This window comes from Salvelinus fontinalis, chromosome 35 (genome assembly GCF_029448725.1).
Source record: "Salvelinus fontinalis isolate EN_2023a chromosome 35, ASM2944872v1, whole genome shotgun sequence".
NCBI classification, from domain to species: Eukaryota; Metazoa; Chordata; class Actinopteri; order Salmoniformes; family Salmonidae; genus Salvelinus; species Salvelinus fontinalis.
In genome coordinates, this window is record NC_074699.1 from 4400947 (window position 1) to 4416189 (window position 15243).

At 44.0% G+C, this 15243-nt stretch overlaps 1 protein-coding gene across 6 annotated transcripts in view; it reads left to right on the top strand.

Annotated features, from left to right (window-relative positions):
* Positions 1-15243, top strand: part of nav2a (neuron navigator 2a) — a 131982-nt gene that overhangs the window by 38811 nt on the left and 77928 nt on the right. For 5 of the 6 annotated variants that reach the window (XM_055899109.1, XM_055899111.1, XM_055899112.1 and 2 more), the window contains exons 4-6: positions 8001-8073; positions 8298-8550; positions 10855-10982. In XM_055899109.1, the coding sequence (XP_055755084.1) occupies positions 8001-8073; positions 8298-8550; positions 10855-10982 (454 nt within the window). Of the gene's footprint in view, positions 1-8000; positions 8074-8297; positions 8551-8802; positions 8860-10854; positions 10983-15243 lie in introns of all 6 variants that reach the window. The other variant, XM_055899114.1, reaches the window with a different exon arrangement.

The window sequence follows — 15243 nt, forward strand, 5'->3', positions numbered from 1 at the left end:
GATTCCAGGAGGACCATGAGCTGCTGCTATCGATAAGGTGTCCGATTCATAATTGTCACCTTGAATAGAAGTAGAGGGTCTTTTGTCAGAGGTTGCTTGTTGTGAGCCCTGAGGGAACTTTTGTAACGGTCGTCGGATGAAGAAGGATCGGACCAAAGCGCAGCGTGGTAAGTGTTCATGATTATTTATTTAAACTGAACACTGAGACAAAATAACAAAATGGAACAACACAAAACAGTTCTGTCTGGTGCAGACACAGAACAGAAAACAACTACCCACAAAACACAGGTGGGAAAAACCTGCCTAAGTATGATTCTCAATCAGAGACAACGATAGACAGCTGCCTCTGATTGAGAACCACACCCGGCCAAACACAAAGAAATACAAAACATAGAAAATGAACATGGAATGCACACCCAAATCACACCCTGACCAAACCAAAATAGAGACATAAAAAGCTCTCTACGTTCAGGGCGTGACAACTTTATGCACTTGGCCAGATGATTCTGCATCTTTGTTGCATTCTTCACATATGATTTGGCACAGTATTTGCACATGTACACAGCTTTTCCTTCTACATTAGCTGCAGTGAAATGTCTCCACACATTAGATAGTGCCCGTGGCATTTTCCTGTAAAGATTAGAAAAAAATCTGTAAAAAAACCCAAAGACAATTCCATGTAGATAAATAGTTAAGCAGTTACATTAAACAGCTCATTTGAAAGATAAATGTTTAAAATGAAACATGTATGTAAACATGTCAGGACCGACGCCGGAGATGAGAAGCAGGTACGGGGAGTCAATATTTAATCATGAACAGACATGAAACAAGACAGGAATAGCGTCAGCACACGGTATACAAGGACATATGACAAGCAATGCTGAAGCGGGGAACAGAGCAGGGGGAACAGACAGATATAGTGGGTTAATAACAGAGGTGATTGAGTCCAATAATCGCTGATGTGCGTGATGGGGGAAGGCAGGTGTGCGTAATGATGGTGGCAGGTGTGCGTAATGATGGTGGCAGGAGTGCATAATGCTGGCCTGGCGCTCGATGGCAGGATTGCGTATTGCTGGGGAGCCTGGCGCTCGATGGCAGGAGTACGTATTGCTGGGGAGCCTGGCGGCCCTCGAGCACCAGGGGGGGAAGAGCGGGAGCAGGCGTAACAGAAACAGGTGAATTTACCCTCCTCAGTTAGCAGGCTCAAGCAAGCTAAAACCCACATGGTAGCAAAATCTAACTAGCAGAAATTATTAACAAGTTAGAAAGTATTTAAACACTTTGCTGTAGGCTACTATTTACTAGTTAACAATAAATAATGTACAGTGGGGCAAAAAAGTATTTAGTCAGCCACCAATTGTGCAAGTTCTCCCACTTAAAAAGATGAGAGAGGCCTGTAATTTTCATCATAGGTACACTACAACTATGACAGACAAAATGAGAAAAAAAATTCAGAAAATCACATTGTAGGATTTTTAATGAATTTATTTGCAAATGATGGTGGAAAATAAGTATTTGGTCAATAACAAAAGTTTATCTCAATACTTTGTTATATACCCTTTGTTGGCAATGACAGAGGTCAAACGTTTTCTGTAAGTCTTCACAATGTTTTCACACACTGTTGCTGGTATTTTGGCCCATTCCTCCATGCAGATCTCCCCTAGAGCAGTGATGTTTTGGGGCTGTTGCTGGGCAACACGGACTTTCAACTCCCTCCAAAGATTTTCTATGGGGTTGAGATCTGGAGACTGGCTAGGCCACTCCAGGACCTTGAAATGCTTCTTACGAAGCCACTCCTTCGTTGCCCGGGCGGTGTGTTTGGGATCATTGTCATGCTGAAAGACCCAGCCACGTTTCATCTTCAATGCCCTTGCTGATGGAAGGAGGTTTTCACTCAAAATCTCACGATACATCGCCCCATTCATTCTTTCCTTTATACGGATCAGTCGTACTGGTCCCTTTGCAGAAAAACAGCCCCAAAGCATGATGTTTCCACCCCCATGCTTCACAGTAGGTATGGTGTTCTTTGGATGCAACTCAGCATTCTTTGTCCTCCAAACACGACGAGTTGAGTTTTTACCAAATAGTTCTATTTTGGTTTCATCTGACCATATGACATTCTCCCAATCTTCTTCTGGATCATCCAAATGCTCTCTAGCAAACTTCAGACGGGCCTGGACATGTACTGGCTTAAGCAGGGGGACACGTCTGGCACTGCAGGATTTGAGTCCCTGGCGGCGTAGTGTGTTACTGATGGTAGGCTTTGTTACTTTGGTCCCAGCAGGTCATTCACTAGGTCCCCCCGTGTGGTTCTGGGATTTTTGCTCACCGTTCTTGTGATCATTTTGACCCCACGGGGTGAGATCTTGCGTGGAGCCCCAGATCGAGGGAGATTATCAGTGATTTGATTTCTTCAAACCAAGCTGCTTACCTATTGCCGATTCAGTCTTCCCAGCCTGGTGCAGGTCTACAATTTTGTTTCTGGTGTCCTTTGACAGCTCTTTGGTCTTGGCCATAGTGGAGTTTGGAGTGTGACTGTTTGAGGTTGTGGACAGGTGTCTTTTATACTGATAACAAGTTCAAACAGGTGCCATTAATACGGGTAACGAGTGGAGGACAGAGGAGCCTTTTAAAGAAGAAGTTACAGGTCTGTGAGAGACAGAAATCTTGCTTGTTTGTAGGTGACCAAACACTTATTTTCCACCATAATTTGCAAATAAATTCATTAAAAATCCTACAATGTGATTTTCTGGATTTTCTTTTCTCATTTTGTCTGTCATAGTTGAAGTGTACCTATGATGAAAATTACAGGCCTCTCATCTTTTTAAGTGGGAGAACTTGCACAATTGGTGGCTGACTAAATACTTTTTTGCCCCACTGTATGTCATATCAAATATATTCACCCCACCCAGTATTGTAATCAAAACATACCAGAAAGCATGTAGTCCTTGGCTCAGACAGTGTAGTAGTGTGTGCTCAATAGCATCTCATTAGTGTGCAAGATCTTGAGAATCAGCTGTACATGTGATGGAAGAATGCACTGTGCTTGCAGAGGGTTGCAACATTGAATTGGGGATAGTTTAACCAAAATATGCCACAAGACCTACAATTGCCTTATGTGTCTCCCACAAAAAAGGTTCACTGTTATAAGCTAACTTTTTTGATGAATTTAAGCAAAATTCCCAGGCTTAAGTTCCGACCCTATGCAACCCTAGTGGGGAATAGTTGTTTTTACAACTGTCAGATCCTACAACGGTGCCCCACACACACACACACACACACACACACACACACACACACACACACACACACACACACACACACACACACACACACACACACACACACACACACACACACACACACACACACACACACACACACACACACACACACACACACACACACACACACCTTTTACTGCTAGTCCCTCCCAGTCTCGTACCCTTGCCACCCAGGAAGTAACCATAGCTTTCGCAGTGACATGCTCCCATCGGGGTGTTGACTCAGAGGTGCTAAAACCACACAGGACGCTCCCTCTACTGCACCCCCCTCACATACCCCTGAAGTGCTTTAGGTCTGTCAGAGGCCTACTTCTTACTGTGGAGGGATACATTAGTGTCACACACAAAGTCACACTCACTGCTCTGTTGTTCGGGTAGATTTATTGGTGTGTACTGTTTAATTGCAGTGTGTGTCGTGTCACAATGTTTTATTTGCAACTTCCTGTTTCGCCCTCAGTTTGACTCTAGTTCAGAGAGATCTGTTTCTCTCTCCTCTACTGGGAACAAACATTACTAATTGCTCCATGCAGGTATAAAGCAGTTGAAACCCGCCTTCCCAGTAAGCCTCTCTGAATGGGGAATGATGAGAACGAGGCCTTTGTAGACTTCATAAGCCCTCAGAGAACGTCAAATAGAGTTTCCTCCGTTACATCAAGGCATTGTCAGTTCTCAACTTCAACCCGTGTTTCACCTTCAGGCGCCACTCAAAGCCACGACAGCCAAAACAAGTGTATGCTGTTATATACAGCGTCAGGTTATCATGACTGACATTCCTTCCGTGTCCCAACGGTTCAGTACTAAGGCCATGGTGATTCATAGATGATGTGACTAATATATTTACATATGATCTGATCATATAGTATTGTATTGATTGGTAATGTGAGTCCCCACAGGTGAATAGAGGAAGCAGAATAACACTAGCAGGATACTGTCTGAAGTTAATGTGTAATCAGGTGTGTGACAGCTAGGGGAATAACTGCTTCAGGTCACGTGTGTTAGTGTGTGTGCTTGCGTTTGTTCCTGCCTATGTGTGTGTGTGTGTGTGTGTGTGTGATACCCACCTGTATCAGCTGGTCAAACTCCATGTAATCAAATGCAAGTGCAGCGCAATCACAGGTGCCGTGCCCGCATAGTGTTGCTAGGCAACCCCCGTATGGAGGAGTGTCAGCTGTTTGACCACAAGGTATAGGCTGGAGCCACTGTTTGGGTTAGCACTGCTCCGGGCATCCCTCTCTCCTCCTCACCTTCTTATCTGCGGGCAGCGAATTGGATCGATCTCATTTCTTGTCGCTCTGTGTCCTCTAGACTGCACTCAGTCGATTATTTCACTGTCAAGTACTGTAGTATTGGTGTTATAGTTTATTTTTCATTTGTTGTGTGTTGAGTTACCTGCCACTTGGGTGCCAGCACTACCAGCTTTCAAAGAAGGGAGTTGTGTAACACTATGAAACTGTTTAGTTGAATTAAATGGGGGAGGTACAGTGTGTTATGCGTTGTGTTATGCGTTGTGTTGACCGACCACAGGGCTGTTGACTCTCCAAAACCATAATGTACGGGTGTTGTAGAGAGAGAGAGAGCGGTATTTACGGGGTTAGTGTTATCTTGGTTCAGAGGTTGAAGTAATCTCAGTGAAACTGTCTTGAGAGAGTGAAAGGCGGGAGCAGAGACACACACACGCCGACTCAGTCACGCCACAAGACAGGACTCCTTAAGACGTAAACAAAGCTTCCGGTGGGGGTGCGTGCGTGCACGCACGCACGCACGCACGCACGCACGCACGCACGCACGCACGCACGCACGCACGCACGCACGCACGCACACACACACACACACACACACACACACACACAAACAAACAATAGATTCTCTGTGATGTAAGAAAGTGTTTGTTGAAAGGGCAGTTGCAGGGCCGGCCCTACTGTGCTGCTAGCTGGCTGAGACCCAGCATGTGATGACAGCCTTAGAGAGAGGTGTGTGTGTGTCTGAGAGAGAGCCACAGTACAGTAGAACAGTGGTTAGCGTGACACTGTATTTGCTGTGATCATGCCTTCAAGACAGGCTCTGAGAACTTGCTAGGTAAGAGGGAACTCTATGGAAATATTGCAGTAGAATTGTATCTCGGTTTTGGAAGTTGTATTTTGCTATTTACGACGGTTGTTATTTTGTAATAATAATGGTAATTTTAAGCCGGTGCAATTGTGCATTATTGTTGATTTAATGATCTAATTATTGTCGCTGTCTAGGTGGTCATATCACTGAATGATCCAGTTTAAAACAAGTTATTCAGTTGCAGTGTAATTTGAGTGCTACTTGTGTTCAGTCTACCTGCAGGGCTAGACTATCTGTTGCCGTGACACGTCTCATGTCTAGTGTGTGTTTTTAGTGTGTAGGGTGGAGAGGGAGAGACTTATATACTCCCATCACAGTTACGTGTGTTGTCCCCATGACGTCAAAGCTAGGCACAACACCTACTGACTCGGTGGCGTTATTACGTTCTTATGAATAACCAGACTGTATTTACTCAAGGTTTGTTAATCATGCACATTGTTGATGAGAATAGCACTGTCTGATCAGAATAGAGGAGATAAAAGGAGTGGGGATACTGGAAGAGAGGACAGGAGAGGATGAGGGGAATATGAGAAAACCAGAAACGGATTGAAGGACAGGAGAGTATGAGGGGAAGATAGGAGTGGAAAAGTGACAGATAGGCAGTTGTGTTTGAAGTAGAGAACTCATTGTCAAAGCACCTGTCTCCCTACTTAGATTTTTTTTATTTTTTTATTTTTTTACCCCTTTTACTCCCCAATGTCGTGGTATCCAATTGGTAGTTACAGTCTTGTCCCATCGCTGCAACTCCCGTATGGGCTCAGGAGAGACGAAAGTCGAGAGCCGTGCGTCCTCCGAAACGCGACCCAACCAAGCCGCACTGCTTCTTGACACAATGCCCGCTTAACCCGGAAGCACCAATGTGTTGGAGGAAACACCGTACACCTGGCGACCGTGTCAGCGTGCACTGCGCCCGGCCTGCCACAGGAGTCGCTAGAGCGCGATGGGACAAGGACAATCCCTCAAGGCCAAACTGCGCCACTCGGGAGGCCCTACTTTGAGTTTCTATTCCAACAGTTTCTTACTTTTCCGCACTACACTGGAAATCCCAAAGAGAAATTCTGAATCGATCCCCTGTTTAAATATAGATTATATGTGTTTTCTAAAATCTGCGCACCATTTGCTCTCTCAGCGGGTGTTTTTATTTAGCCAGAAGAATCTTTATTTTTAACCCCTCAGTACCAGGGGTATTTGGGTCAGGGGTATATCAGAGAAGGGGTCAGGGAAGTATTTTAGTAGTGTTGACGTGTGTGTGTGTGTGTGTGCCTGCGCGTGTGTATGGGTGCGGGTATATCACAGGGAGGGGTATCTCAGTCAAGCTGGGGGTATTTTATTAGGGTCTGGGAGGGTATTTCAGGGTGGCTCGCGGGTCGTTCAGTGAAACGATGGTGGCATATGGGTCTGGGGTATTTAAAAAGACAGTGGGTATTTTAGTGAGTGGGGGATATTTGAACTTTGTAGCGAGCAGAGCCTGGTCTAAATTCCTTCTGGTTCTCAGGCTGTGCTCTCCCTGACCTCCCAGCATGTGTCGCCCTATAACAGCTGTTCTGGGGTCAGCGGCTCACTGACCTGGAGTCTGCTTCTGATTCGTCGTATGACATCATTGAAATATCTGATGTCGAATCAGAGGGCTACGGTAGAAGGATGATATGGATATTAATGTTTTGAATAGCTAGTGTTATTTTAGTTTGTTTTCTATAAAGTACGACGTCTTATTTTTCTACTTTGAACCTCTGCTCAGTCGAAACCCGTTTCACACTAATTGAGTATCGTTGGGTTTTCCTCTATTTCAGTAAGATGTTTATCTAGGTTTGTTTGTAAGCGCTTTGGTGCAAAATGTAATGCTGGTGTAGTGCTCGGGTGGGTGTTAGCTAATACCGATGGGGGAGATGAATTGCGCCTAGGTGTCTATCGAGACGGATTCCGTTTCGATGAGGTTCCCTTGATTGAGTGTAGTCGCAATGGCCGCTCCTCAACAGTATGAACAGTGAAAATGGCTGCTATTGTGGCATACGAATCGATTGTTATATTGCTCAGTCTCTCCCTGTTTGTTCACCTGAACCTGACCGTTGGCAACCCTTGAACTCTCCCTTTTTACTGATGATGTCATTCGATGACTCAGTTAAATTTTGTCCACCTGGTGTTGACATTTGCGGCCAATGGGCTGTATCGAAGTAGGGTCACATGGCCCTAAGCAAATTCTGTCGGCCAATCACATCACCTGGCTGTTGATTGTTGACAGCTCAGCACAGCTGGGTCGGTATGGTTGCATTGGCTGGCATCTTAGTAACAGGGTCAAAGTAGAATGCTTTGTCGTCTAAGGTACTCCAGTGGAGGTGTATGTCTGGCTTATTTGAATCCTGATTTGACTAGGCTATGTCATTCAACAATGTACTCACCTTACTCAGGGTCGGCACTCTGTGAAGTCAATCCCTGTACACATGTCCCTAAACCCTAAGGCTGGCGATGTGTTTGCGATCCCTATTTCTGAGTAGGCTGCTGATAACTGCCAATGCGTTACTGACTGTGTGAGGAGTTTAGTTCAATCAGAATGTCAATTCAGAAGCACCTGTGGTAAGTTCTCTCTGTCTCTCTCTTCTTCTCCTCCAGATTGAGAACATTGATGCCTGCCTCAGTTTCCTGGCAGCCAAAGGAGTCAACATACAGGGCCTGTCTGCAGAAGGTAAACGCTCACCGGTCACACACACCGGCTTGAGACTACATTGACTGACTGTAGTGGCTAGAATATTGTGCAGTAAGCTTGTAACTTTCCTCTCTGTGTCTCATCTCTCTAACTCTCTCTCTCTCTCCCTCTCTCTCTTTCTTCCTACCTCTTCATCTCATTCTCTTTTTCTCTCTCTCTCTCTCCCTGCCTATTTCCCCCTCTCCCCCGCTCTCCTTACACAGAGATCCGGAATGGGAATCTGAAGGCCATTCTGGGGCTCTTCTTCAGCCTGTCTCGCTACAAGCAGCAGCAGGCCCACCGCCAGTACTCCCAGCCCCACCTTAACCCCCAGCCCCAGAGCCCTCAACCTCCCCTGAGCCAGCAGACCAGCGCCCCTGCCCAGCTCAGCAGCCACCCCGCCCCCACTACGCATGAGACTCCGGCCCCCACAGCACAAGCAGCCCAGAAAACAGCACAGGCCGAGATGCAGTCCAGGTAAACCTGTTGGATCACCACCGCACTGATGCATTCTGGAAGATGTAGTTCGTAATACTTCGACTTCTAAATGTCTTCCCTCTGTCCCTCTTTGCCGATGTCATCCATGTTCAATTTACCGTCTCTTGTCTTGTTTCCTCGCTCGTTCCAGTTGTCTTAGCTCCAGTCTTCTGTAAATGTCAAATGAGCCTTTCTGTCTCTCCCGTCCTCCATATCGCTCTCTCCTTCTCTTTCTTTCTCTCTCTCCTCTAGGGATGGGTCTCAGCGTAAACTGCTCAGGTTTTCCCTTGGTCAGAAAAAGTCCTCTAGGTCAGCTCTTTTTCTCTCCTTCTTCCTCTCTCGCTCTTCTTTGTGGTCATGCATCTTCCTCCTCCACTCCTCCTCATCTTCTAATTCTCCCCCTTTCCGCACTATTTCCAGAGCAGGTAGAAGTTGCCCATAACAGCTGATACAGGGTCAGATTTTTTTCCCCCAACATGTAATAGTTCTGGTTACTATAGAGTTGTTGTTAATATGATCCTAGATCTGTTGTAAGGGCAACTTCTACCGTTAACTACTATTCTACTCTGCATGAGTTTTGAAGAGAGGGGACTCCAGGCTCCATTTTGGAAAGTCCTGTTTGACTCTGGCATCACACGCCTCATTTGGCATGTCTGCTTAATGGGGTGTGAGGGACCTTTAGATAACCCCTGTGTGTGTTTGTGTGTCTGCGTGTGATGTGCATGTGTGTGCGCACACACAAGAATGTGAGAGAGCACTTCTCATGAGAGAGCGTCTCACTGTGAGTATGACCTTAATAATTAACTGAGATGGAGGAGTGGATGGCTTGAATTTGGTTGTATGTTATGATAACGGATCGATAGGCCACTACTACTATCCTACTACTACTGTACTGTGATCTGTGGGATAATGTTTATTCAGTGATGTCACACACTTTATACATTCATCTGGGCCCGTATTCAAAAATTGTCATAAAGTAGTACTGACCTCGGATCAGTTTAGCCTTTTATATGATTATTAAAAAGAAGGGCCTAGTCCTAGAGTAACACTCCTACTCTGAGAGGTTTTTATGAATGATGGCCAAAAACGTTGTTTTACAAGCATGTCACTGTTTTCTACACCAAATGACTGCGTTAAATGAGGTGAAACTGAGGATGTGTTGTTGCGAGCTGCCTAAACCCCACATAGCAGGCGTACAAAGATGCCTGAACGGAGTCCTCACGTCCGTTTTCCAGGGGAAACAGAAGTTAGGTTTGAAAATACTGTATACCTAAAAACCGGAAGCATCTGCTTTTTGCCTGCCCAGCGGAGAGTGCATGCTGTCCATCCCTGGTGGTTTAGCACCTGCTCCTAGTCTAATTGACAAAACAATGCAGTAGCGCCGCCCTCTGGTCAGCATGTGTAACTGCAGGTTAATATTCAGCTGGGCGTAAGTACATTCAATATCTGGAATGGTGTTTTCCTCCTTTTCAGATTGTAATGTGTTTCTCCTCCACTGCTTTTCCTATCGTTAAAAAAACATTTTTTTATCGACTTGAATGAAAACTGTCTTGATGTGCAGTCAGGGGGAGGGAGCATAGGTGACATTAGGGTAATTTCATGATGACGATTTAATGTGGCCACATCCTGAATGGGAACAGACAGAATACGTTTCGTCATGTAAACAGGGTATTTCATGAATAGGCTAGCAGTGAAGCATGTGACTTAGTATCTCACTCGGAATTAAACACTATTATACACAAATAACATTTTTAATTGTGTTCATTTAAGAACGCTAATGCCATCAGGGTCTTTGTCGTCGGACAGGAACTTAATAATGACTTATTAAGACAGTAATTCACAAGACAGTTAATTCACGGGCTAACAACAGTCTTTCGACTCACCGTAATTGAAAGTCAAATGAGCTGGACCTATTCTCCCACTAACATAAGCCCATGCAGTCCTGCTTGGTCTTGTAAAGGGAATGCCTTTTTTAAAAAGGTCACTCACTCAGTGTAGCAAGAATGAAATAAGAGTTGATGTTTTTCATCAGTATTGAACTACCGGTCATATTTTGTTTATCAGTCCAATGCCGACAGCCACAGAATTATGTTTCCTCCACCGATGTTGAATTAGCAATTTATAGGCCTATGTGAAAGACGGACCTGGCTAGAATGCTGTCTTTGACTCCTGGCTGCACAGGAGATTAGCTAATAATATGGGGTTACAGATGGGTGCGAAAATATTGGACGTTTAATGAACGTATTGCCTAATCTTTGCTGTTTGTGCCATTGAGTCTAAACGCTCTATTGCTCTCCCGCTCAGACTTCCAGGCCCTAGTGCGAGGGTGTCCACTGCTGGCAGTGACATCGCACCTCGCGGGTCGGTTGGCGCCGCCGGCAACCGGAGAAGTCAGGGCTTCACAGACAAGACCAAACCAGCAGCTCACAAAGGTACGTCTGTCCTTCGCACACACGCACGCACGTACACTCACAAACATACATACATACATTACCGGTCAAAAGTTTTAGAACACCTACTCATTCAAGGGTTTTTCTTTATTTGTACTATTTTCTACATGGTAGAATAATAGCAAAGACATCAAAACTATGAAATAACACATGTAGTCACCAAAAAAGTGTTAAACAAATTCTTAAAATAGCCACCCTTTGCCTTGATGACAGCTTTGCACACTCTTGGAATTCTCTCAACCAGCTTCCTGAGATAGTCACCTGGAATTAATTTCAATTAACAGTTGTGCCTTCTTAAAGTTATCAGTTGTGTTGTGACAAGGTAGGGGTGGAATAAAGAAGATAGCCCTATTTAGTAAAAGACCAAGATCATATTATGGCAAGAACAGCTCAAATAAGCAAAGAGAAACGAGAGTCCATCATTACTTTAAAGACATGAAGGTCAGTCAATACGGAACATTTCAAGAACTTTGAAAGTTTCTTCAAGTGCAGTCGCAAAAACCATCAAGCGCTATGATGAAACTGGCTCTCATGAGGACCGCCACGGGAATGGAAGACCCAGAGTTACCTCTGCTGCAGAGGATAAGTTCATTAGAGTTACCAGCCTCAGAAATTGCAGCCCAAATAAATGCTTCACAGAGTTCAAGTAACAGACACGTCTCAACATCAACTGTTCAGACTGTGTGAATAAGGCCCATTTTATTGGTCACCTACACATGGTTAACAGATGTTAATGCGTGTGTAGTGAAATGCTTGTGCTTCTAGTTCTGACAGTGCAGTAATATCTAACAGGTCATCTAACAATTCCACAACAACTACCTAATACACACAAATCTAAAGGGATAAAATAAGAATATGTACATATAAATATATGGATGAGAGATGACCGAGCGGCATAGTTAAGATGCAATAGATGGTATAAAATACAGTATATACATATGAGATGAGTGATGTAAGATATGTAAACATTATTAAAGTGGCATTATTTAAAGTGGCTAGTGATCCATTTATTAAAGTGGCCAATGATTTGAGTCTGTGTGTAGGCAGCAGCTTCTCTGTGTTAGTGATGGCTGTTAAACAGTCTGATGGCCTTGAGATACAGTTGAAGTCAGAAGTTTACATACACCATAGCCAAATACATTTAAAATCAGTTTTTCACAATTCCTGACATTTAATCCTAGTAAAAATTCCCTGTCTTAGGTCAGTTAGGATCACCACTTTATTTTAAGAATGTGAAATGTCAGAATAATAGTTGAGAGAATGATTTATTTCAGCTTTTATTTCTTTCATCACATTCCCAGTGGGTCAGAGGTTTACATGCACTCAATTAGTATTTGGTAGCATTGCCTTTAAATTGATTCACTTGGGTCAAACGTTTTGGGTAGCTTTCCACAAGCTTCCCACAATAAGTTGGGTGAATTTTGGCCCATTCTTCCTGACAGAGCTGGTGTAACTGAGTCAACACGCTTTTTCAGTTTTGCCCACAAATTTTCTATAGGATTGAGGTCAGGGCTTTGTGATGGTCACTCCAATACCTTGACTTTGTTGTCCTTAAGCCATTTTGCCACAACTTTGGAAGTATGCTTGGAGTCATTGTCCATTTGGAAGACCCCTTTGCGACCAAGCTTTAACTTCCTGACTGATGTCTTGAGATGTTGCTTCAATATATCCACATAATTGTCTTCCCTCATGATGCCATCTATTTTGTGAAGTGCATCCCTCCTGCAGCAAAGCACCCCCACAGCATGATACTGCCACCCCCGTGCTTCACGGTTGAGATAGTGTTCTTCGGCTTGCAAGCCTCCTCCCTTTTCCTCCAAACATAACTATGGTCATTATGGCCAAACAGTTCTGTTTTTGTTTCATCAGACCAGAGGACATTTCTCCAAAAAGTACGATCTTTGTCCCCATGTGCAGTTGCAAACCGTAGTCAGTTTTTTTATGGCGGTTTTGGAGCAGTGGCTTCTTCCTTGCTGAGCGACCTTTCAGGTTATGTCGATATAGGACTTGTTTTACTGTGGATATAGATACTTTTGTACCTGTTTTATCCAGCATCTTTCCAACGTCCTTTGCTGTTGTTCTGGGATTGATTAGCACTTTTCGCACCAAAGTACGTTCATCTCTAGGAGACAGAACGAGTCTCCTTCCTGAGCGGTATGACGGCTGCGTGGTCACATGGTGTTTATACTTGCGTACTATTGTTTGTACAGATGTGTACAAACAATAGGCATTTGGAAATTGCATTTGAAATTGCATTTGGAAATTGCTTCCAAGGATGAACCAGACTTTTTTTTTCTTTTTTTTCTGAGGTCTTGGCTGATTTCTTTAGATTCCCCCCCCCCCAAAAAAAGAGGCACAAAGTAGTTGTGGCCTTCCTGTGACATCGGGTGCTGTAAGTGTCCTGGAAGGCAGGTAGTTTGTCCCACTTAACCAGCATGTCTACCACATCATCCTGCAGCGATACGCCATCCCATCTGGTTTGCGCTTAGTGGGACTATCATTTGTTTTTCAACTGGACAATGACCCACCACACCTCCAGGCTGTGTAAGAGATATTTTACCAAGAAGAAGAGCAATGGAGTGCTGCATCAGATGACCTGGCCTCCACAATCACCTGACCTCAACCCAATTGAGATGGTTTGGGATGAGTTGGACCGCAGAGTGAAGGAAAAGCTGCCAACAAGTGCTTAGCATATGTGGGAATTCCTTCAAGACTGTTGGAAAAGCATTCCAAGTGAAGATGATTGAGAGAATGCCAAGAGTGTGCAAAGATGTGACCAATGCAAATGGTAGTGTCACGATCGTCTTGCTGTGAGAGATTGGACCAAGGCGCAGCGTGTGCAAAATACATCTTCTTTATTTTAAGAAGAGAGAAAAAACAAACAAGAAACGAACAACTAATCACGAACTAACAAAATAACAAAACTGACGACCGTGAAGCTAAATAATACAGATAGTGCTGACACAAACACTACACATAGACAATTACCCACAAACATCTAAAGCCTATGGCTGCCTTAAATATGGCTCCCAATCAGAGACAATAATAACCAGCTGTCTCTGATTGAGAACCAATTCAGGCAACCATAGACTTTCCTAGACACCTACACTGAACACTAACCCATTTACTCTGCTTAACCCCCTAAACCATACAACACCCTAGACAATACAAAAACACACAAAGACAACCCACCCCAACTCACGCCCTGACCAACTAAATAAATAAAAGAAAAAGGAACAATAGGTCAGGAACGTGACGGGTAGCTATTTGAAGAATCTTAAATATAAATATATTTATATATTTTTTGGGGGGTTACTACATGATTCCATTTGTTACTTCACAGTTTTGATGTCTTCAAAATTGTATGTCATACACTGCATTTGAGGAACAATTGTAAAGTAATTCTACTTTGAAAGTTGATCAACTTGTAAACTCATTTTTGAGAAAGTCACCTTTGAATGTTTTGGTATCTTGTGAAGATCTTTTCTTTGTCTACACCCATTCAGCATCGTTCCCACCCTCTTAGGCTTTAGCCCCACCCATCTTGTTTCTCCCTTGACGCTCACACTTGACGCTCTGGTCGATGATTTGTTTACCTCTGGATAACATGAAAACAGCCTAACCAGCTCTGCTGGCAACAATTTCATTCTGCTTTTTTGCAGACATTAAATGACACCAGCCATATTCAACGGGTGTTGTACACACGTCACGTTATCTAACGAGCTAGCTAACGTTAGCTAGTTAAACAACAATGAACATAGTGCCAACAATGCCACAGTGCCGGGAGCTAACCAACCAGGTTCAATGTTAGCTAGCTAACATTAAGCTCTAACTAGAAAAGCAAACGGCTCTGGGAAACTAATAATAACATCAGCTAGGGAGCCAGCCAGCTAACGTTAGCTAGCTAGCTAGCAGCACACTTTAGCTTGAAATGAAACCACTTTGTCAAAATTAGAAACGTGTAATATCTGAAAATGTAGCTAGCTAACGCTAGACTATCTTACCTGTATACATCATCATGCATGATGGACGCGTCTCCCTGTCAGGAATGCCATACCACTGTTGCCCTTAGTTTGAAGATGTAATCCGGAGACTGTTGTTTTCTCCATTTCTTTAGCTATCATACTCTAATTCCACTAATTTCAAAACTCGATCCTCCAGAAAGTGGAGAGCAACACTAATGCAGCTCCACTACACAATACATTTTTTAAAAAGCAGCGTTTGACAGGATTACCAACACAGA